This window comes from Ovis canadensis, chromosome 11, assembly GCF_042477335.2.
Source record: "Ovis canadensis isolate MfBH-ARS-UI-01 breed Bighorn chromosome 11, ARS-UI_OviCan_v2, whole genome shotgun sequence".
NCBI lineage: Eukaryota > Metazoa > Chordata > Mammalia > Artiodactyla > Bovidae > Ovis > Ovis canadensis.
In genome coordinates, this window is record NC_091255.1 from 53958635 (window position 1) to 53983427 (window position 24793).

The 24793-nt window shown below is 39.7% G+C and overlaps 1 protein-coding gene across 1 annotated transcript in view; it reads right to left on the reverse strand.

The window, feature by feature from the left end:
* NSF (N-ethylmaleimide sensitive factor, vesicle fusing ATPase) overlaps positions 1-23875 on the reverse strand; it is a 149174-nt gene extending 125299 nt beyond the window's left edge. The window contains exons 1-3 of the mRNA XM_069543694.1: positions 23643-23875; positions 4020-4105; positions 1947-2046 (exon numbers count right to left, since the gene is read on the reverse strand). Of these exons, the coding sequence (XP_069399795.1) occupies positions 1947-2046; positions 4020-4105; positions 23643-23654 (198 nt within the window). The 5' untranslated portion in view covers positions 23655-23875. The remainder of the gene's footprint in view (positions 1-1946; positions 2047-4019; positions 4106-23642) is intronic.
* Positions 23876-24793: the final 918 nt, after the last annotated feature.

Sequence of the window (24793 nt, forward strand, 5' to 3'; positions counted from 1 at the left end):
CAAGACTTTTAGCTTCTCCCTAGGTACCGATCGGTTACAACGGCAAGAATATACAGAGGCAGGACAGATTGTGTTCAGGCAGGAATTCAGGACTGGCTTGATGTAGATTCAAAATAAGTACTTCCTGATAACACTTCAAAGAACAGTGAGAAAAATAATCTTTGGCTGAAAAACAAGTTTGTCTTCTCATCTGAACTTCGTGAACTTTGTGGTGGTGAGGGGTTAAGAAGATGCTGCGTTTTGAATACATGCAACAAGTGCTCTCCCTCCCAGCTTTCTCACCTCCTCTCCACCCTTCACTTCTCTCTTTTGTCATACTCCATCCCACTTCTGGCCAACCGGAAATGCAGAGGCACACTGGTTAAGCCCAGATTTGGGCTCACAAAGCAGCCACATTTAGGTTCTACACCCAGAGATAGCCTCAAGGATGATGATAATAGTATCCATCATCTGGGGTTGTTGAGAGAATTCATGTGTTGAGGGAACACATGCAAGGCACTTAAGAGCAGCTCTTGGTCTGTAGTAAATGTTGGGGAAAATTTTTTTTAAAGCAGAGAGACAAGGAAAAGTGGTTAGAAATCCCATTTCTGGACAGCTGAGTCCCAAATTTAGCTCTGAGAAAGCTGGTAAGCTCTAGAACATTCCAAACCTTTGATCTATATAAACAAATGCAAAAAGCAGTCCTAATACAGCAGAGGCATCCAAAAGGGGGAAAGGGAATAGCAAATGAAGATTTCCCATAACATGTGAGGGATTCAAGAGATCTTTAGCAGTTCCTTAAGGAGTTAATTCTCCTTTTGATCCCCTTCCCTAAACCTCCAGGGGTGGGGGGGGCAGCCATCAGCTGGCATAGTACAGGAGGTATGGGCTGCATTTGCACTGTTTAGGACTAAGGATCAGCAGCCTGAGTAAGACGACAAGGGAGGAAAGGATACAGACTAGTACTTGCGATGCGCCTATAGTATATATTATGTGCCTGCAAGCTGCTGCTGCTAAGTTGCTTCAGTAGTGTCTGACTCTGTGCAACCCCCATAGATGGCAGCCTACCAGGCTCCCCCGTCCCTGGGATTCTCCAGGCAAGAACACGGGAGTGGGTTGCCATTTCCTTCTCCAATGCGTGAAAGTGAAAAGTGAAAGTGAAGTCCTCAGTTGTGTCCGACTCTTCGTGACTCCATGGACTGCAGCCTACCAGGCTCCTCCATCCATGGGATTTTCCAGGCAAGAGTACTGGAGTGGGGTGCCATTGCCTTAGTGTTAGGCAATTTCCCCTCCACAGAATCTACCAACAGCTATAAATCTAATCATTATCCTTTCACTTACTGTGGGAGCCCAGCAAGTTAGGATGTAATTTGAAATAACAACTGTGCTTAGTCACTCAGGCATGTTTGACTCTTTGTGACTGTTTAGAATGTAGCCAGTCAGGCTCCTCTGGATCATGGGATTCTCCAGGCAAGAATACTGGCGTGGGTTCCCATTTCCTTCTCCGGGGGTCTTCCTGACTCAGGGATCGAACCCACATGCTCCTGTGTCTCCTGCACTGAAGGCAGAGTCTTTATCACTGAGCCATCAGGGAAGCCCTACTCATATCATGTTCTTTAGTCTAACATCATTGTGTTTAAAAACGCTATTATTAGATGTCAATTTTAGATGTAAGTGCTATTTTTATATATTCTCCATTACCCTGAGAGCTAACATTAAAATAACTTGACACTGATAGCTAACTGATATCACTGCAGAATTAATTAGGGGCAAAAATCAAGGCAATAAAAGACAGATACGGTGAAAATTGGCAATTAAGAACGTATCTTTAAATTCCTTATACAACACCTAGATGGTTTTCGTCAATATGAATCAATGCCATTATAGGGTGATACAGCTTGCTTTAAATGAATTGATTCTTTTATGACTTTCAAGATTAGAGAAGAATAAATTCACATCCTAGTTACCTGCGGTAAGCTGAATGCAATGCTCCCTGGAACCACAGATGGGTGGGTCCTCAGTGTAAATGTGTACCTGTGGTTGGGGGAGGTCCTCACAATCACGTGCCTACAAGACAGAAACACAGTCAACACTCCATGTCAAAGGAAATAAAGAACATCAACTCTAACATGCTCATTTCCAACAGATGATGCTTGATGAGGACCGAGTGAAAATATGGCATTATATGAGTCCTGAAGAAATAGGACCACAAATTTCATTTCCACAAATTGTCAGCAATTCACAATGTTTTCTAGGCAGAAGGACCACCTTGGACCAAACAGACATCAAGCAGAATCAAGACCAAGTTCAAGACAGTACATGCCATCTGAAACATCAACCTCATTACATTTCCAGTTTACATAAAATTGAAGGCACTGATTTACTCGATGCTAAGTAAAAACTAGATGAATTTCCTCTCCTGAGAATTATTTCACATACTAACTAGACCAAAGGAAGAAGAACCAGAGATAGAAGAGCCATGGATATGGCAGTCCAAGAAAAGTTAGTTTTTAGGACTATTTCTTAAATCTCTTTCCAGATTTCCACAACTGGTTGAAATAATAACAGCCTATAAAATTTAAAAGGTAGTAAAAATGAAAAATTTTCATGAAATGTATCAGCTTTCATAAAGATATCAATACCATTTCAAAGTATTTTGTTGTAATTCACCCTGCTCAGAAGTAAACACAGCAAGTAAATAGATGAAATATAGTTATCTCATGATAAATCTCCTATACCAAGAAACTCAGAAGACTGTGTAGGAGACAGAAGCTTCAAACCCTTGTTACAGCAACACTATCTCTTTTAAAATTATCTTTTAGAATACCATAATTTTAAAAAATATTAGTGGCTAACATTTCTATATATATCATTTTGTCAGTAGGACACAAGTTCCTTATATCCACTATATTTTAAGTAACCCCATGTGTACAGTGAACACTTGACATGTAAAAGAATTCCATCAGCAAATTCTCACACTGATTATATATAATATATAGTCCAGTTTATATGCAGAGTTTTGCGTCACAGAATTTTTAGGACTGCAAAGAATGGTAATACTATCATGTAATATAGCCCTCTACTCTGAGGGCAAAAACCACAAACAGTTAGCAATTCTAACTCTGTGAGACTCATGTATTTCAAAGATAGTTTTAAAAACAGTAAAAGGCTCAGCTAAAATCCCACTTCCTTCCTCATTTCCCCAGCCTGCCTTCTGGTACTGCCCCTTCACGTCCTTACTTCTACCAACCTTAGCAGCACTATGGATGGCACTGAACTAGGTAGCATGGTATTCAGAAGTCTGGGCAGTGGGTGAGGTGAATGAACCGAAATAAATGACAGTGAATCATGTTGTATGACAGAAAATAACAAAAGTCTGTAAAGCAACTAACTTTCAATTAAAAACTGAATTTTTTTAAAAAAAAACGACCATGAAAAATGCTTGTTAAGATTCTACAGCTGTTCATCTTCCAGTTTTCTTGTCTCTTGGGTTGTCAGAGTAACAATGATCAAACAGCTAATATTTGTTAAGGACCTAACTGTTCTAAGTGATTTATTTGTGTAACTCAATATTCACCAATACCCTGAGGAAGATGGTATCATCATCCCCATTTTACAGATCAACACACTGAGGCACAGTCAGGGTAGATAACTTACCCACAGTCACCCAGTTTGTAATAGGCAGAACCAGGATCAAAACGCAGACCATCTGACTCCAGAGCCAAAAACCTAATGACTACACTATATAATGAGTCATATAACCGGTATGCTTAGCTCTGCTAAGAAAACCAATGGAAAAATAAAGTTACATATAAAAAACTATGCATGACTTAGAAAACACTATATTTACCAAAATTTGATACAGTAAATACACAACTCTTTTTCATCTCAACTCTTTCTCATCTCTTCCATTTTCCAATTCAGCAAGAGGAATTTAAAAACTTACACTCCAAGGTTTCCAAAAAAAAAAAAAAACAACACTTGACAAGTTTCTAAAATACCACTTTGCAGGTAAGAAGAAAATGAAGTCAGATACTCACTGGCCAGACTGGAAATCCTTTTCATTCACAACTGCGCAGTTAGTTAAAGATAATTCGTCTGTAGGACATCTTGCAGCTTGCATACTCTATAAGAATGAGTGATTAGGAAAACAAAATTAAGTCACCTTTTATATCCTTAAAGAATATGTTATGCCTTCCTGTTCTCTATTTCCCATTACTTGTAATAAACACAATGCTTTTGACTCCGGGCACCCCTTCCTCTGTGGCAATAGCAAACCCTGCCTCTCAGAAGCTGTTCCTTTCCCATTCCACGCGCTCCTGCAGGCCTGCCAATCACAGCACACAGGCCATCATCACAGTCCTAATCCATCCATGGGGTTTCACATAGACAGGAGCTAGAAGACAGGTGCTCTCCCTTGTGTCACCACCAGGTGAAGAAGGCCTTTCTGCGCCGAAAGAATAAAACTATCACAGAGAAAGCAAAGGTGAGAAAGACCGACACCTTGAAACTCAGACCCGACAAAGAAGTTAAAGCCCTGGAGACCAGTTCTGAAAGTTGGCTGAGTCAATAAATCCCCTTTTCCTCAAGCTTACTTGGGTTGGGTTTTCCATTTCTTCAAAAGATAAAAGATTCTGACTGATAAAAATGCAATGATATAAATTTGATAAAGTATATCATGAAAAAGCATTTCTTCATAAGAGATCCCACGTAGTATGAACCATATCTCCTGTACACTAATAAAAGCTATCTTCCAAGTATCTCCCAACAAAAATAATTACAGGTATATTTAATATAAAATGGCAATTAACTGTCCTTTTGGCCAACAGCTATGAGAAAAACATTCCTTCATACAATGTATGTAACCAATAATCCTTCCTCCATCCTCTAGGGTTTCCTAGTTAGTGAAATATGACATTTGTAGCCTGTTTATGACTAACATGCTCATTCTTCAAACATCAAACCAAAGCTGATTCTCCGTAAATTCGTCTTCCAAATACAAGTTTATAGAGGGAAATAAATTACTCTGCTTTGCTTTTGTTTGAAACTAAAAGGCTAGTTTCAACACAGCTATCCCAGCCGTTCAGAGCAATGGACTCTGAAGTGGGGCACGTGCACCTGAAAGGTTTGCAGGATAATCCTTTGGGGTATAATTTAGAACATGACACAAATAAGGTTTAGGTCACAAGTCTGCTTTCCAAATGAGACAGTACTTCTGCCCATAGTCACAGTCTGACCAGCCACCTGATCAAAATGTGCAGACCTTGTTTCCCACTCGCCCTAGGGTCTCTCTCACCTACAAAAGCTTCTTTCTCTTACATTCTCCTCTCTTCCCTAACTCTGAGCCCCTTGCCTAGTCAACTCCTACTCGTCCCAGTCTCTCAGCTCAGGAATTACATCTTTTAGAAGACCTTCCTAAACACCTTCCCCTCCTGAAAACACAAACGTCAAATGGAAGAATATTTTTTACTGTCTGTTTATACTGCATGAAAGACATAAGACTCTTAAGGACTGAGACTGTACCCTGTTCGTGTCTACGGTTCTCAAGGCTAACACAGGGCTTAGATACAGTCAGTGCTCATCAGACATTTGTTGAACAGATGAACTTAGTATGTATGGATCAATACAATCTACCTCAACTGCAGAATAAACAATTCAAAGAACATGGATGCAAAGGACATTTCAAGGTTATTCAGGAACTGATACAATTTAATTAACACACAGAATTGATACACCCAAAGTTATTTTAAAATTTACAAAATGCTAACTTAACCTTTCCCTTTGTGAACTTGCTTTCTTGCCAAAGATTTGGTGTCCTTTAAAAGAGTGAAAAACTCTGTAGAAGTCATCTGGCTGGGTAACTGAAACAGATGCTATGAGCAAAAGGCCTCCCTACTGGAATCTAGAAGCATCTGTGTTTTTATGGCAAGCCAAGCAGGATATCTCATTTTCTCATTAGAATATAAGTCCCTATAAATAGTCGCTGTTTACTTATCACAATAAAGGCAAAGGAAAATTCCACAGTTTTTCTAATACTGACCTTGCCTCTAGGAAACAATGACAAAAGCCCAGCCACAATGTCCACGTAACTACTATGAAATGAACATATTGAAACTGACAGGAAATTTTAGTTATAAGTTTAACTATTTGAGTTACTAGAACATTTAACTGTCTAAAGACTATAAAATGTTTTCCTTAATAACTTGAAATGTAAAGAATTATTAATTCATCGCTTCTCAAAAGTATGAAAATCTCAACAAACCTTTAAAGGAAACCTTAGCAGAAGTAATTATATCATTGAGCTTCCCTGGTGGCTCAGATGGTAAAGAATCTGCCTGCAATGCATGGGAGCCGGGTTTGATTCCTGGGTCAGGAAGATCCTCTAGAGAAGGGCATGGCAACTCACTTCAATACTCTTGCTTGGAGAATTCCATGGACAAAGGAGCCTGGAGAGCTACAGTCCATCGGGTTGCAAAGAGTCGGACACAACTGCGTGACTAACTAATTACATCATTACTTATGTGAGAGCCTTTAAAGTATAGGAAGAGAACTGGCTTCTTCTCTTCCAAAAAAAAAAAAAAAACGGGAGAGGGGTGTAACCAGGACTCCTCCAGACAACACTGCAGGTTTTCAAATTTAAATAACATACTTTTGTCCAAAGATTAGCTTTAAAAATTAGATTTCTAAGTATACGCTTTATTTTTTACTGAAGAATTAGTAGGGCAAAATTAAAAAGAAAAAAACCAAAGCATGTAGTACCTGATTAAAAGACCTCATTACAAATAACCGCAACACTCATGAACCCACTGGTCTTCTCTGTGGTGCTTCAGGCCTAGGTTACATGTCTCCAGAGACACAAATTCCTCCACAGGAAACGGAAGTAGGACAACCTATGTGAACCTGCTCCAGAGCCAGCTCAACTAACAGGTCTCGCTCAACTATGTGTTTCCTGAAAAATAACATTTTAGAAATGTACTGTGCAATAAAATAACCACTAGACTCATTATGAAAATTAAAACTAGTTAAAATTTTAACACTCAGTTCTTCAGGTGCACTAGTCCCATTCTGAGAGCCACACGTGGCTATTAGGGATCACTGCAGACAGTTTCACTGGACATAGCTAGTCTAAAGCAGTGTGAGAAAGGCCATCAGTAACACCTGTCTTCAGGCCTATGCAATCACTCTGCTATGACTCCTGAAATAATAATTTCCATTAAAATTCTGAAGTTCTGCGGGACTAGAAGTGATAGGTAGAAATAAGTCAAACTTGTATGTCCTATAGTAATCTTGTGGAGAGTCTGTAAGAATACCCTTCACACTATCCATCTCAGACTAGTAACTATTCACATAGATGAATCTCCTGACATCCTGTAAGGCCTTAAAATTCCTTTACAAAATTTATATTGGAAAAAAAAAAGAAAAGACTTCCCATTTTGGTATTCAAAAGAAACACACACACATACACACACACACACACACACAAAGGAAAATGTAAAAGCTGATAGCACCAAATACTGGCAAAGATGTGATGCAGTTTCTTAAAAGGTCAATGTGCCCCAGTAGATCGATCTCTAGATTTTAAGTCAAGAGAAATGAAAATGATGACCTGTACACAAATGTCCACCAGCAACTTTATTCATAAATCAAAAATGGAAACAACACAAAGATCTGCCAACAGTTGAATGGATAAACAAACTGTGGCACAGGCATACAATGGACACTACCCAGCAATTAAAAAGAAACTACGTCCTGATATACGTAACAGCATGCGTAAACCTCAGACCATAACACCGAGTAAAGCCAGATCCTTAGAAGAGGTCATCCTATGTTATTTAAGCCTCATCTTAGAATCAGATGAAATCTCAGAAGAGAAAAAATTAATCTAGAATAACCATACACACACAAAATCAGTGATTGACTGGGATGGGGGTGAAATGGACAGCAAAAAAGCAAGAATTTTTTGAGATAGTTCTATGTCTTGATCATATTTTAATGTGCAGAGGTTATACCTCAATGAAGTTGAGAAATGACGGTCTGTTTTTTTTTAATGGTTGGGCAGTCTCTAATAATTCCCATTGCAAAGATGGTATAAATGTTCAAACTACAAAATATAGTTTGGATGCAAGGTACCTACACTCATGCAACAAAGGCCTAATCAAGAGACCCAATCTCTTGCCTACTGCAAGAGAGATAGCTAGGTTTCCAGAAGAGACAGTTCTCTTTCCAACCAGGTCTCATCTCAACTGTAGGAATCACAAACCAGGAGAATGGCCAGATCTACCTCCAAAAGGCCGTCTAAGGTTACCGACCATACTGGCCTGCTAGTCCTGGGCACAGAATGTAAAAAGAGGAAGCATAAAACCTACACTCCTGTGTGTGTCTCATACTAACTAAGATTGGCAATTCTTCCTCCGGAGAAGAGTTAAGACTTTTTTTTCCCCTCTGTAATAATTCTTCCTTAAGAGGCAAGGAATTTGATCTAAAGTTCTACTCTCCCCCTGGACAGGAACAGAAACATGAGGACATGGGAAAAAATCCACACCTACCCAAACATACACAAGAGGATTAAAGGAGATACTATGATTTACCTGGTACAGAGTAAATATTCAATAAATCTCAGCTATTATTATTATGACTATCATAGAGATATGTAATAATTGTTTGTAATAGAAAAAAAATTCACAACCTAAAGCTAAATAAATGCCATGAATAGCACCATGGTTAAAAGCATTACAAGTACGCAGCAATCTAAAAGGTCAAGGTACCTCTGTATGTACTGACAAGGGGAATATCCACAATATAGTGCAAAGTTTTAAAAAAAGGTATAAAACAGTATTATAAAATAGTATGTAGAGTATGCTTTTTAATAAAAAAAAGACATAGTGAATTGTTAACAGTAGCTATCATTGAGGTGAAACAAGAAGGTGTAAGTGAAACATCTTCACTTTTCAGAGTTCTGAATGGTTGGAACTATTTTACAATAAATAACCCTTATCTTAGGAAAATAATTTTAAATATAGAGAACTTTTATGTACAAAGTTGTCCTCTATGGCATTACTTTACAGTGATGAATCAGAAGCAAATTAAAAGTCCTATTTCAAAATGATAGCTATGTAAACTAAAACATGTCTACTTCCTATATCCTCATAATATTCAAATCACAGAATAGTATACATATACGTGTGTGTGTATATATATATACAGAATAGTATATATATACATGTGTATGTGTATATATATCTCAAACTGTAAAGTAAAATTTATATACGTATATATATACACACGTATATAAATTTTACTTTACAGTTTGATATTTTCAAGTACAGCAAAGCAATTAAAAACACATCAAAATGTAAAAACAACTGTGACTGGAAAATGGGACTATGAGTGATTTAATTAATTTTCCTCTTTTCTGCATTTTCCAACTTAAAAATTACATAGGTGTTATTTTACTAGCCAAATTAAAAGTTTTGTATTAAAGCTAATTGATGGTATATTTCATTTCAGATCTTTGTTTCTGCACAAACAGTGATGACCTCACACATTAGGAAAATAACTGTAAGGATACTGTCATTATTCATGAAAATACAAGACAACGTCTCATAATTTGCTTATTGTGTTTTTTCTTCATAATTAAACCATGTTGGTTAAATCTAGTTTTCTTTGACTACAGTGTGACAAGGATTTTTGTCCATAAATTAAGAAAACATACTTTTTATTAATAAGCTCAGTAAGAAATTAAAAATATGATCTGAAGCATAGAATCTTTTGATAACTATACAAAGAATTAAAATTTTGTTTATACTGGGTGGATTAACCAATGATTCAGCATTAAAATGAACACCAAATCATAAACTAGTTAACTGAGTCCTTGGCTTTGTGAATAATTTCCTCTCCATGACTGCATTAATTTGGGAAAGTTCATTAATGCCTCAAAATACATTACTTTAAAATTTGGAGAAGTACCTGGAACAATATAACAGGCACTCAATAAATACTTGTGGAATTAAAAAAATTGTTTGAGAAATATATCTAGAAAGCTAATCAATATAAGATCCATATGAAGAAAACCAACAGAAGCACATACTGTAAGGATATCATCAACTCCAAATTAACCTATGTATTTAATGTAATTATAAGAAAATCCCAATGGGACTTTAGCAAACTCAATCTAAACTGTAACTGGCAAAGTAAATGTAGTAGGCAAAATGAGAGGGGAATGAGATTTTTTCTAATTTGGGAAAGCAGCCAAGCAAAATTTCAGAAAGAATGAGACTGGCCCTACTAGACATACCATCAGTTCAGTTCAGTTCAGTTGCTCAGTCGTGTCTGACTCTTTGCAACCCCATGAATCACAGCACGCCAGGCCTCCCTGTCCATCACCAACTCTCGGAGTTCACTCAGACTCACCTCCATCGAGTCAGTGATGCCATCCAGCCATCTCATCCTCTGTGGTCCCCTTCTCCTCCTGCCCCCAATCCCTCCCAGCATCAGAGTCTTTTCCAATGGGTCAACTCTTCGCATGAGGTGGCCAAAGTACTGGAGTTTCAGCTTTAGCATCATTCCTTCCAAAGAAATCCCAGGGTTGATCTCCTTGCAGTCCAAGAGACTCTCAAGAGTCTTCTCCAACACCACAATTCAAAAGCAGCAATTCTTTGGTGCTCAGCTTTCTTCACAGTCCAACTCTCACATCCATACATGACCACTGGAAAAACCACAGCCTTGACTAGATGGACCTTTGTCGGCAAAGTAATGTCTCTGCTTTTGAATATGCTGTCCAGGTTGGTCATAATTTTTCTTCCAAGGAGTAAGCGTCTTTTAATTTCATGGCTGCAGTCACCACCTGCGGTGATTTTGGAGCCCCCCAAAATAAAAGTCTGACACTGTTTCCACTGTTTCCCCATCTATTTCCCATGAAGTGATGGGACCAGATGCCATGATCTTCATTTTCTGAATGTTGGGCTTTAAGCCAACTTTTTCACTCTCCTCTTTCACTTTCATCAAGAGGCTTTTGAGTTCCTCTTCACTTTCTGCCATAAGGGTGGTGTCATCTGCATATCTGAGGTTATTGATATTTCTCCCGGCACAGTAATTAAACCACTGTAGTGGAATTCCCTGGCAGTCCAGTGGTTAGGATTCTGTGCTTTCACTGAGAGCTTGGGTTCCCTCCCTGGTTAGGAAACTAAGATCCCACAAGCTGCCTGGTACAGTTCAAAAAAAAAAAAAAAAACACACAAAAAAAACTACATAGTACTAGTATAGAAACAGTTCAATGAAGTAGAAAAAGCAATCCAGAAACAGAACCAGGCAAGAACTTAATAGGTAAAATTTAGAAACAGTAGAGGAAAGCTGAACTATTCAATAAAAGGCACTGAGACACTGATTATCCACTTGGCGGCTGGGGCGGGGGGCAGTGTCACTAATAATAGCTAATGTGTTTTGAGAGCTTATTTCACGCGAGGCACTGTTTTAAAAGCTTTACACACCCGCAAACACCCTAGCTCACAATTCTCTTTCCTACTGCCAAAATCTAAAGAACACTATTTGCCTCACTCTAGCTAACATTTTTGTTTTCTCATAACACAAGAATATTACTTCTCTCTAAATGATTTTTTAAACATGACTCATTCTGAATTTTGTATACTTAGAAGAGGAAAAAAAAGTCTAATTTTTAGGTGAATAAACTAAAAGACTGTGTTTTAATCCCACAGTTACCTCTAATTTGACTCAGGTACATAATGGAGGTCCATTTGGTCCCATTCAAGGGTCACAGCATCCTATTCTTAACCTTACAGAAGCATCTTAAGGCATACATCTCAAATGCATAAGGAGGTAGAAACCCCCACTTCAATGTTTCTTAGTACATCCGCTATGCTGTGTAATCATCACCACTCTCTCTGATTCCAGGACACTTCCAGCCCTCCAAAAAGAAACTCTGTACCCATTATCAGTTAGTCCCAGTGCTCGCCTCCCGCATCCCTTGGCAACCACTAATCTATTTTCTATCTCTACGGACGTGCTTATTCTGAACATTTCATATAAATAGAATCACACAATCTGTCATCTTTGTGACTGGCTTCTTTCACTCAGCATAATGTTCTCAAGATCATCGAGGCTGCTGCTCACAACAGCACACCATTCCTTTCCAGGGCTGGATCGTGTTTCACCGTATGGGTAACCCGCATTTGTTTTATCCATATTAGCTGATGGATAATTCCCACTTTTTGGCTATTATGAATAATGCTGCTATGAACATTCATGTACAAGTTTATCTATGAACATACATTTTCAATCACTTGCTGGACTTGCTGGATCATTCTATGTTTAACTTTTTGAAGAACTGCCAAACTGTCTCCCACAATGGCTGAACCATTTCACATTCCCACCAGCAGTATATGAGGGTCCCAAATTCTCTACATCGTCACCTTTTTTAAACTATAGCCATCCTAGTGGGTGTGAGGTAGTATTTCACTGTGGTTTTGATTTTTATTTCTCTGATGACTATGCTGGTGAACACGTATCTTTCATGTGCTTGTTGGTTATTTTCACATATTTTTTGGAGAAATATCTATTCAAATCCTCTGCCCATTTAAAAATCAGGTTTCTTTTTATTACTGAATTGTAACGGTTCTTTATACATTCTGGATGCTAGACTTTTATCAGACATATGATTATTAAATATTTTCTCACATTTTGTGGGCTCTCTCTTCATGTCTTGGTAGTGTCCCTTGATATATGAAAATTTTAAATTTTGATGAAGTTCAATTTATCTAAAAAAATCACTGTTTCTACCACCAGAGACAGAAATCAAACAGATGAGTTTAGCCTGCTGAAAATTTTATATAAATGGAATCACTTCAGTATTCGTGCCTGGAGTATCCCAAGGACAAAAGAGCCTGGTGGGCTACGGGTCCATAGCGCCACAGAGTTGGACACGACTGAAGCAACTTAGCATACCATGTATTATTCCATGTCTGACTTCTACCCTTCAATATTATGATTACAAGACTCATCCAAGTTTTGGCATGTAGCAATAGCTCATTTTCCTTGCTTTTTATAGTGTATAATTATATGAATATGTCACTACTATTTATCCATGAGTTGTTTCCAGTTCTTAATCATGAATACTGTTGCTAACAATATGTTTATACATGTCTTTTTAATAACATGCCTATGCATTTCTATTGGATATCTATACTATATATATATATATACATACACACACGTGTATATACACATATATACATGTACACACACACTCCCCTACACCTACCCTCTCCTGTAGAATGGCTGGATCACAGGCATACGTGCACATGTTCAGCTTTATGGGAATTTTGCCTAAGGTATACGATGTGGTGTTCTGATATAAGCATACCTTCGTAATGATTACGGTAACAAGCTAATTAATAGACCCATCACCTCACAGAGTTACCACTTTGTGTGTGTGGTAAGAACACTTAAGATTTACTGTCTTAGCAAATGTTAAGAATACAATGTTTTTAAAATTAACTGTAGTTACTATGCTATCTAGTATTTCAAGGTCCATCAGGGGACCTGATTCTTGATATTGCAGGAAATAACCTGTGTTTTCTTAAATGTTTGAAAATTGGATATAGGTGAAGGTATTAAAGGAAAGACAATTCAATAACCCTGAAATCTAGAAATAACAAGGTTGAGTATACATTTGGAAGGAAATCTGGGGGGGGGGGGGAATCATCAACAATTTGTAAGAAATTGAATCCAAGAGGTTACAATCCTAAATCAATGGTCCTCAATTTAGGCATTCACCAGAATCACCTACAGAACTCTTAAGGGATTGAAGGGGCCCCACCCCCAGAGTTTCTAATTTAATCAAGGTGAGGGACAGAATCTGTACTTCTAACAAGTTCTCAGGTGATGCTCATTATTAGCTGGTCTACAGATTCTACTTTGAGAATCAATGCACTAAGAGAACAAAACTTAAAAAAAAGTTTCATTTCCTTCTACAATAGAAGAGAAGAAAATATAGGAAAGAAGGCTTCAATAATGCTTTTGGTCCATTTCATCCTTTACCTTAATAAAAGTTTATAATTAAGTTTATTTTGATGCTTGATAAGTAGTAAACTGATTCAAAGTCCATATAAACAAAAAACAGACTTCATAAATGAAGATCAAGAAAAAGGACTGTATTAGAGGCCAGCAGCTCTTTAAAATTAGATCTATGCTACATTACTAATGACTTGGATAACAAAATAAACAAGAGTATTCAGTAGCCTGGCAGAAAACATAACATTAAAATACATACCCTGTCTGATTACTAGGTTAATCAGAAATAGTCATTCATCCATTCAACAATCATTCCATGCCAGGCTCTGTTCTAAACAGTGGGATCTAAGTTTGCTATCATCTCACAAAATTTTGTCAGTACTATTCTCCAGGAGAAAAGTCTAACTAGGCTAACTAAAATGTTTTAATCTCCCCAAAACTGGTATTTTTTGGAAGACCCAGAATTAGTGATAATTTCTAGTTTCATTGTTTGTCTAAGTAAGAAAATGTTTGTTCATATGCACATAAAACTAAAAAACACTTTACACTCAAAAAAAAAAAAATCCACCAGTGATGGGAATTCCCTGGCAGTCCAATGATAAGGACTCCCCACTTCCACTGCTCAGGGCACAGGTTCAATTCCTGGTGGGGGAACAAAGATATCGCAAGTTGCTTGGCCAAAAAATAACAATAGTAATTTTTAAATTAAAAAAAAAAGTGAATGCTGGATTTCAAAAATGACAACATATTTGTTACTTTAATAATTTTCCCATTTTCTCTTGCCAAAGATCTACATGCTGCTGCTGCTGCTGCTAAGTCGCTTCAGTCGTGTCCGACTCTGTGCGACCCTATAGACGGCAGCCCACCAGGCTCCCCTGTCCCTGGGATTCTCCAGGCAAGAACACTGGAGTGGGCTGCCATTTTCTTCTTCAATGCATGAAAGTGAAAAGTGAAAGTGAAGACGCTCAGTCGTGTCCGACTCTTAGCGACCCCATGGTAGCTACTGCAAAATACATCAGAACTTAACACTTCATTCCGAATTTAGTAAAGGACCAAAACACTCTGCATTACTCATAAACAGCTGATGCTAATTCACTTGATTTCAAATCTATACAGCACAAAGTTGCAATAAATTATTAGCACTTTTTGGCTTCATGGTTTAAAAAAAGGAAGGAAAGAGGAAGAGAGGGAGGAAAGAAATGAGCTTATCAGCTTCTTGGAGTAATTCAGCTCAGTTTTACTGAAATGATCTTTATATCTGCCCCTGTTGAATATAAGGAAAAAATATAAGTCAAAATCAATGGCAATAAACTTAAACATAAAACAATTTAAAGGAGGAGAGACTGAGTTGCTCCTAAAATTCATATGGAAAAGGGCCAAGAAATGCCAAATGAAGAAAAATGAGCGGCTAACCCTACCAGATAGCAGGAATAATTTTTAAGCTATGGCAATTAAGACACTGATAGCGGTGCACATACAGACAAATAGAACAATGAAACAGAAAAGAGATCAGATGTAGAGTGGCTATAAAACAGAGGTAGCATTACAAATCAGCAGGAGAAAGGATGGACTCAACACATGATATTGAGACAACTGGTTATATATACGGAAAGATAAAATTAGCTTAATTCACACCAAACACAAAAATAAATTTCAGATGAATCAAACACCAAAATATGAAAAGCAAACCATTAAACCTTTTCAAAGAAAATCTTTCTGACTTCAAAGTGGGAAAAGATCCTAAAACATATAAGCACACTAATACACAGAGGTTAAAAATGGGTAGTTATAACTACAATAAAATTTAAATCTAAAACTCTACATACATGAAAAGATCATCACTAAACAGCTCAACAACAACAAAAATGGGCAAAGGATATGCAAAGGTAATTCACAGAAGAGGAAACTCCAATGATCAATATGAAAAATGCTCAATCTCACTAGTAATTAGGGAAAATTGCAAATTTAAACAACAGTATTATTTTATACCTATCATATTGTAAAAATTAAAATATCTCAATATTAAGTGCTGGAGAGGACATGAGGAACAGGTAATCATACACTGTTGGTAAGAACACAAACTTGTATAACTAGGTAAAGATAAAGGTAACTGATTACCCAGCAATTCTATGTAGCAATTCTACAGAGTATAGATCCATGTCTCTAGACATATCCTAAAGAAATTCAACATACATATGCAAGGAGATATAGTCAAAAAAGTATGTATTACTGTATGTATGAGTATTTTCTTCTCTGCATACCAGAAGAAATAAAATTTGAAAACCACCTAAATTGTCCTCTAAGAAAACAGATAATTGTGGTATATTTACAAAATAGACTACTACACAATAAACAGAATTACCTAACTCTACATAATTCCAACATGACAATCTCAAGTGAAAAAATTCAGGTTGCAGAAGGAGATATACAATATAACACCATTATATACATTTTTAAAACACACAAAACAATATATTGTTTAGGGACACAAACCTACATGGACGTGAACAGAAAGGATTTATATCAGCTTTAGGCTAATGGTTATTTCTGGGGGATTAAAAGATATAAAGCAAATATCTCAATATGTAAATACTTTTACAATCTGGGCAGTGAGCACATGGATATAGGTATATATTATCTGCTGTACTTTTCAGCATACTTGAAATCTCTTAAGATATATATGACTTATTCTTGTTTAAAATGCACAGAACTAGAAATAGTTACAGTCATACAAGGACTATCTAGCTTGCATCATAAAAAAAATAAGTAGGAAATCATGAGTTTGAATCACCAGGAAATTGAAGGCAGTGTAAGGTGGGTCTCAAGAGCCCATTCAAGGGCATTAACACTGAAGTATGATCAAGGACTACATTACGAGATTTTTCCCTAATACACTATAACCAGAGTATGGACCCTTCAGAATAGCATTACAGCAAGCACCTAGTGCACTGCCAACACAGCTGTTTCCAAGAGTTCACTGATCCACCAATGCAAGAATTTCCAACAGTAAAACAATATACTTTCACCTTACACCTTTGCACTGACTTAAATACTTATAAAGAATACCTTAATCATCAATTCCTCTGGGTTTCAGAAAGAAGCTATCTGATAGTGCTGTAAAGAGTTCAATTCTGTTTTCTAAAATGTACTGCCTTTGAAGATACTTAATAAAATCACAAGAGTGACACACAAAAACAGTAACTATTGCATACGAGATTGCAAAAAGATGATATGCTTTGGACTGCAAAGCTCTGACTTAGAAATGTAACTATGAGACATTTTAAATTATTTGTTTTGACTTGTGGTACTGCCCATGAACTATTCCTAATTTACCACTGTGTTCCAATCTGAAGGTTGGTTTTTGGTAAGTATGTCATTCACCCACAAAAATGTTATCAATGGTTAGGTTTCTGGACTAGACTACAAGAGATTTTTCAATATGCTAGCCTGACCCAGACCATCAGCCAGATGAGGTAAATTTCACTTCTAACGTCTTTCTAAACCCTTTTCAACAGCTAAGAGTGTTCTCTCCCTTTGATTCCTATTTAACATCATCTTGCTCCTATTTCTTAAAACAAATTACCTCCACAAGTTATAAGGATTTATGAAGAAAACAATCCATTGGTTTTATTATCCTTAATGCATGTATATTTTCAGAAAGGGACTGCTAAATCTCCAATACGTGACATGTCTAGTAATTTTAAAAGAGTACAGAGGACTTCCCTGGTGGTCCAGGGTCTAAGACTCGGCGCTCCCAAAGCAGGGGGCCTGAGTTCAATCCCCGGCCAGGGAACTAGATCCCACAAGTCGCAACTAAAAGCTCCTGCATGCCACAACTAAAACTCGGTTCAGCTAAATAAATAAATAAAATCTAAAAAAAGAAAAAAAGAGTACAAAAAAGTTCAGGCAATGTGGAAAGCCTATCTTCCTCCTTTTCCTTTTTCTTCAGGAGTGGGTTGAGTGGTAGCTTAAGGGACCTGGCATGCAACATCAGGGGAACTTCACTAAGGAGCCTCTCCCCACCTAGAGTCAGCTCTCCTTAGCTATAAAGGCTACATTTCAGATTCTTTTCTCTGCTTCTCATTCCATGATTCCAGAGCAGTTGCAGCCTGAGAGTTCTGAAAATCGGTGTGGGGGCCGGAGGCAGTGGCAGCCATCTGTACATGGAGGTCATTTATAAATAAGAGTCTACAGTCAATGTCAGTACTAAGAATTACAACATTAGCATCTTGATTCATTACGAGCAAAAATTTAAAAGAACTGAGAAAATCTATTACCTAATTGAATCTTTCAAAACGCCAAAAGGAACCAGATATGTTTAAAATGATCATATTGTAAAATGTATCCAACCTGTCATTCCATATTTTTCTCATATAACAAATACACTAAAACAATAAAGACAAAAATTATTTTCTTTCAGGTTCTTTATTTTTAAGATTAGGGGCTTCAAAGTAATTTAGGGATTAACCAAGTTCTGATGACCTTGGAGCTATATATTGAATAACATCACACAGTTTATTTTTCAGTTTCCCAGATGGACTAAATATGATGCTTTCTTTTTTGGACAGCAAAAGCAAAGGAAAAGAAATACAGATTACTAATGCTATCATCAGCAACAGTGATACAACAAATCTTCAGGAACAGAGCGAACATAAATACCGTTTACAAGATGATGTCAGAATGCCAAAATTAACTAAACCAACCCAAAGCAGCAATAACTCAAGATAGCTTTTCTCCCACAAAGAGGAAATACAGAACCCATTTTAAGAGAATTACAAGGCTCACCCTATTTGTTAAACATGGATGGGTAGTTGTTAGTTACGGCTACAGGAAGACAAGACAAGACAATCTGAGATGGGCCAAAGGGGTTTAGATTTTCCAAAAGGTAGAAGGTAGTTTTAAAAAATTAAACTTTGACAGAGGCTCTAAAATGTTTTAGGTAAGAAGGTAAATCTACCCTTTATACCCTGTCAACTAAATTGGGGAACTGACCTGAGTTCAAATCCTAACCTTGCTTCTTGCAGGCTGTGAACCTGCAAGTTACTAAGCCCCTCTCTCAGAGTAAACAAAGTTAATACTATTTACTTTGCAGGAAGGTTTGTCCAGATTCACGGAGAAGGCAATGGCAACCCATTCCAGTACTCTTGCCTGGAAAATCCCATGGATGGAGGAGCCTGGTAGGCTGCAGTCCATGGGGTCGCGAAGAGTTGAACACAACTGAGTGACTTCACTTTCACTTTTCACTTTCACGCATTGGAGAAGGAAATGGCAACCCACTCCCGTGTTCTTGCCTGAAGAATCCCAGGGACGGAGGAGCCTGTTGAGCTGCCGCCTATGGGGCTGCACAGAGTCGGACACAACTGAAGCGACTTAGCAGCAGCAGCAGCAGTTTGTCCGGATTAAATGAGATATATTTGTAGTTAAGCAATGGTACCTGAAGTGTACTGATACTGCCAGCCTAGAAGAGGGTCTCTAGCAGCATGCTGAAGGCCTGCTTCTGACCCCATTGTATCCTACCTTTTATCAATGACTAGAATGGAGATACAGAAGGCAGCGTTATTAAACCTATGGCTCTTCAAATGAAAAAACACTGGAACAGAGCACCACTACGTTGCATAAAATGAAAGAATCAAAGAAACCTTCAATAGGTAGCAGAAACGGACCCCAAAAAAGTGAACTGCAAAGGGGATAAATGTAAGGTCTCACACTTAGGTTCAATAAAACAACTGCTCAATACCTAGAATGTAGGGGTATTGGGGGCCGGGGTGGGGTGGGGGGGAGGTGTGCTGATTTTAAAAGAACACTGGAGCTGTAACTGACTTTAAGTTCAGTATGGGTGGGCCAGGCTTCCCAGGTGGCTCAATGGTAAAGAATCTGCCTGCCAATACAGGAGATGTGGGTTCAATTCCTAGGTAGGGAAGATCCCCTGGAGGAGAAAACAGCAATCCACTCCAGTATTCTTGCCTGAAAAATCCCATGGACAGATGAGCCCGGTGGGTTACAGTCCATAGAGTTGCAAAGAGTCAGACACGACTGAGCACTCAGTATGGGCCAAGGGTGTGATTTACTGCAGAAAAAAGCGAATACAATTTCAGCCTGTATTAGTAACGGTATTGTCCAGCATCAGAGAATAATAGTTCAAGGAGATTCTTCACTGATCACCATATTAGACTCTTGAGCACATTTTATCAATAGAAGAAACACTGACAAAAGAGAACATTTCCAAAGGAAAGTCACCTAAATGATGAAGGATTTGGAATAGAGGATATTTGGGAAATTGGGGATGTTTACTTTGCAAAAGAGAAAAATCTGAGGGAATATGTAACCTGTTTTAAAACAGCGAGGGAGCTATCACATGAAAAAGGAATTGTTTAGTTCTACAGTTTCGAACAGCAGAAATAATACGTATAAAAATTACATGGAACTCCATACAAAAAAGACTTTTCTAATATGACACTAAAATGGGCTAGCTTTATGGCGTAGCACCCTCTATCACTAAAGTATTAAGACAGCGATTAGATTCACTTCCAACAAAAATGTATTGAGCACCTTTGTCCCAGGCAGCTACAAAGAACTGATGATGACAGTAAACACAAAACTAATACGGTCTTTGCTTTCGTGGAGAGTCAAGTCTAGCAGTGGAGACAAATAAGCACGCTGCTGCTGCTGCTAAGTCACTTCAGTCGTGTCCGACTCTGTGCGACCCCATAGACGGCAGCCCACCAGGCCCCCACCTGCCCCCCGTCCCTGGGATTCTCCAGGCAAGAACGATGGAGTGGGTTGCCATTTCCTTCTCCAGTGCATGAACGTGAAAAGTGAAAGTGATGTCGCTCAGTGCTGTCCGACTCTTAGCGACCCCATGGACTGCAGCCTACCAGGCTCCTCCGTCCATGGGATTTTCCAGGCAAGAGTACTGGAGTGGGATGCCATTGCCTTCTCCGAATAATCACGCTAAAAAGTTTTAAATGACAGATAAATATCTAAGGAAAGGAATACAGTTCTTCAAGAATATATGGAGAGTGGAGTTTGGGGGAGAATGGATACACGTATATGTATGGCTGAGTCCCTTTGCTGTCCACCTGAAACTATCACAACATTGTTAACAGGCTATACTCCAATATAAAATAAAAAGTCTAAAAAGAGACAGAAGAGCATATTAACACAGGATCTGACTTGGTATGGGATCAGAACAGGCCTCCCTTGAGTAGCTGAGTGATCCGTGAGTAGGAGGTAAACGGTTGGGAGCAGAACATCATAAAGAAGGGAAACAGCACACGCAAAGTCCTTGTGATAAGAGGTTCAAGGATTGGAAAGGCTTATATAACTCAAGCACAGACAGTAAGACGGTGAGTGGAGATGCAGGAGCAGAACCACAAAGGGTCTTAAAGGCCCAGTTAAGGATTTGGTCTTCTCCCAAAAGTAATGAGATGCTACTAAAGGGGGGGATTAAGCAGCAATGAGCATGGCAGAGAATAATCAATGTGGTGAATGGCATAAGGAGACCACCTGGGAGCTTCCTGCAGGAGTCCAGGCCAGAAATGATAGTGCTTCGGGAAAAGCAGGTGGAAATAAAGATGTAGAGAGGTGGACGGATAGATTGGAGAGATTTTTAGGACGTTAAAATGACAGAACCCATGTAATTAGCCCAGTGGGTGTTTGGATACAGTTTAAAACAGCAATGTCCAAGCCAGATTCTTTGGCTCTAACAATTCCCTTTTTTTTGGGGGGGGGGGCGTGGGGCGGGGACAGAACTCAGTGATGAATTTTACTTGGGGACAGAGGATATGGTGATGGAGAATTATAAGGAATGACCCACTCCCCATCCGCCAGGCTTCTAACCTATATAGGTGGATGGGTTGTGACGGCATTCACTGATATAGGAAACTGTAAAAATATTAGGTGGGATAAGACCATGGGTTTATTTGAACAAGATGAGTGTGAGGTGGCTTGGTTTTAAATAGTTTGGCATATTGATCCAGAATTTAAAGAACAGGTCTGGACTGGGAGTAAAATAGTGAGTATCACTGGCACATAGACAGTAGTTGAAACTGGGCTTAGAAGAGGCTGCCTAGGGAGAAAGCACAGACTGAGGACACAGCCCTGAGGAACATCTGCATTGAATAACAGAGTAGAGGCGGGTGAGTCTGCAAAAGAGTGGTCTGACTAAAAACTGGAGGGAGACTGAAGCCAAAGGAAGAGCGTTTTCCATGAAGGAGGCAACGGTCAACAATGTCAAAGGCTGTTGAGACATCCAGCAAGACAAGGAATGAAAAACATCAATTAAGTTGAGAGGCATGTTTCACTGGCATGATGGGACCAGAAATCAGACCGCAGTGGGTTGAGGAATGAGTGGGAGGAAGGCAAATGGGAGACAAATACAGGAGACAATTCTTATCAAGATTCCTGGCTGTAGGGTGGGAAGAGAAAAGGTGACAGCTGTGGGGATGGAGGGAGCGTTTGTTTCAAGATGGAAAAAGCCTGAGTTTGCTGTTAAAAGGGAGCAGGTGAATACACAGGAATGGGGTTCCTTAGAAGACGGGGAGAGACAGACTCTGAAGCACAGGTGGAGGGAGTTGTTGTGGAGGAAGTAGCTGCAGATAAAAGATAAGGCTGTGGGGAAAAGAAGAGAAAGAGGCCTAATTAAATGACCTTTAAGGTCTCTTCTCACTCTAGAATCTCCTGACCTACAACTGTGTTCAGGGAGTCTATTTGCGTGTATGCATAACCTATGCAAACTTATTCAAATATTCCAGTAGAAATAAATCAGTCAAGCACATCCTTATCCCCTAATGACGCAGTTAACGTCCCCAGGTTTATGACCAGTAATCTCTAGGCAGGATCCATCCCTCAGAGAGGTTTTTGCTCAACGCACACTGCAGTACAGCACAGAACCAGTCCTATCGCCCCTAGCCAAACCCATACTACACCGCGATCTCAGAGGCTAAAGGAGGAAGTAAAATTTAAAGCCCTGAAACTATAACATACCCTGGTGCATGCAACACGACTGTCATTCATAAAAGCAAAGCGCGACACCTCAAATCCATCCCCACTCCAAGCTCAAGGCATTTCTGCCTGAGCCGGCAGTGACACGTCCCCCGATGGCCGAGGGTTAACAGCCAAAGTCATTTGCACCCCCCTCCTCCTTTCCCGAGACCTCTGATTGTGAACAACCAGGAATGGGGTTCCTAATGGTCCCTGTCACAGCCCTTGACCCAATGGAGCGGACAGATGCCCCGCAGTTGTTCCAGAGAAGGCACCTAACAAGCCCTCCTCATAAGAGGGTGCGGAGAAACCCCTCGAGCCCTCCGACCCGGGCTGGGACGGCCACGAGACTGCGGCTACCCTGAGAAGCTAGGCGGACAAGCCCCAAGGGATGGAATGGGAGAATTAAAGGAGACCCCAGGAGACCTGGGTTGCGAGGGGGTCTCCTCCCCTCGAGGTTCCTAAGGGGGAAGGAGTTTCTGAGGAGGGCTAATCCCCTGCCACCACTCCCCACTTCCCCCCGTCTCTGGCCTGCCGCCCCCTCCAACACCCCATTTGCTCAGGCTCACTCCCCTCCCCTGAGGCCGTCCGGACCTCCCGTTGCCCGCGAGCCTGGCACCCCCGCCTCGAGCCGCGGCTCCCGGGCCGGCACTCACCCGGCCCGCCATCTTCACGGACACGTCCGGCTCCGCCGCTGCAGCTCGGCGCTAGGCAGAGCCCGCCCCCGCCGCGCGCGCCCGCTGCCCGCCCTCGCGCAGGCGCGCAGCCTCCTTGACGCCCGCGCGCGCCCGGCCGCGTCCCCGGCGCCCGCGCCCCCGCTCCGCCGGACGCGCGCGGGTTCGGCGGCTGTCAGGGGCGGGCGGGGCGCCATTTTGAACTCGAGCTGCCGGGGGCGGCGAGGGCCAGTGACTGTCCATCTAGCACGTGTCTGCTGGTGACTCTGCAGGGCTCCTTTTGCGAATCTCATCACAGCTGGCTGTTTGCCCTGGACTATGTAACTTTTAACCATTGAGCTCCTGCTTATCTCTGCCCTTTAATGGCCTTTTAACTTTATGCTCCCAGACCCACTTGGGTGAAAATGTACAGAAGAGCCAGCCCCCGGTGCGGGTACTGGCCTTCCCCCTGGGAAGATCAGGGATACGTAGCGGGTTCTGAGTTCAAGTTCTTTGTGAATTCAGGCTTTTCATTGTAGGCGGACTTGTTTCCTAGCACCTGGAAATGATCGACCTTGGTGTTTACATTTAGTTTGTTTTGCCTGGAAAGCTCAGATTTAAGATTTCATTCAAATGTATAAGTGAATTGTGATTGTTTCGAGGTCTTTATATAATTTTATTATTAAGTATGTTTACGTATAAAGGTAGGTTTATCTCTTAACAACCTTTTGTCATTTACCAGTGTTCATTTTAGACAGTATAAATATGGAATCTGAATGAATTGTGCCTTAAATTCGGTCTTTTTTTTGTTGTTGTTAATCTTGAACGTCTTCTGTCTATCACATTTCCTCAGAACAGGTAATAATAACAGCGCTCTGTAAGAAGAGAGGTTCTCCTAAATAGGGTCTCTGACGCTTTTATTGTCTCCACTATCTTATATTTCTCTTTATTTTACACAAGACAATAAGAAATGATGTCTTAACTTTTTCACAGTTAATTAGACCACTCTGCCCCGCTACCTCCCTTCACAGTTAATTAGAAGAAATAGTTTTTTCCAACTTGAGGAAAGAATTATAAGAGCTGGCCATGCTTTAGCGACTTAAAACGGAGAAGCAATAAGTGACCTGAAGATTGGGGTGGGGCGGCGGGTAGAA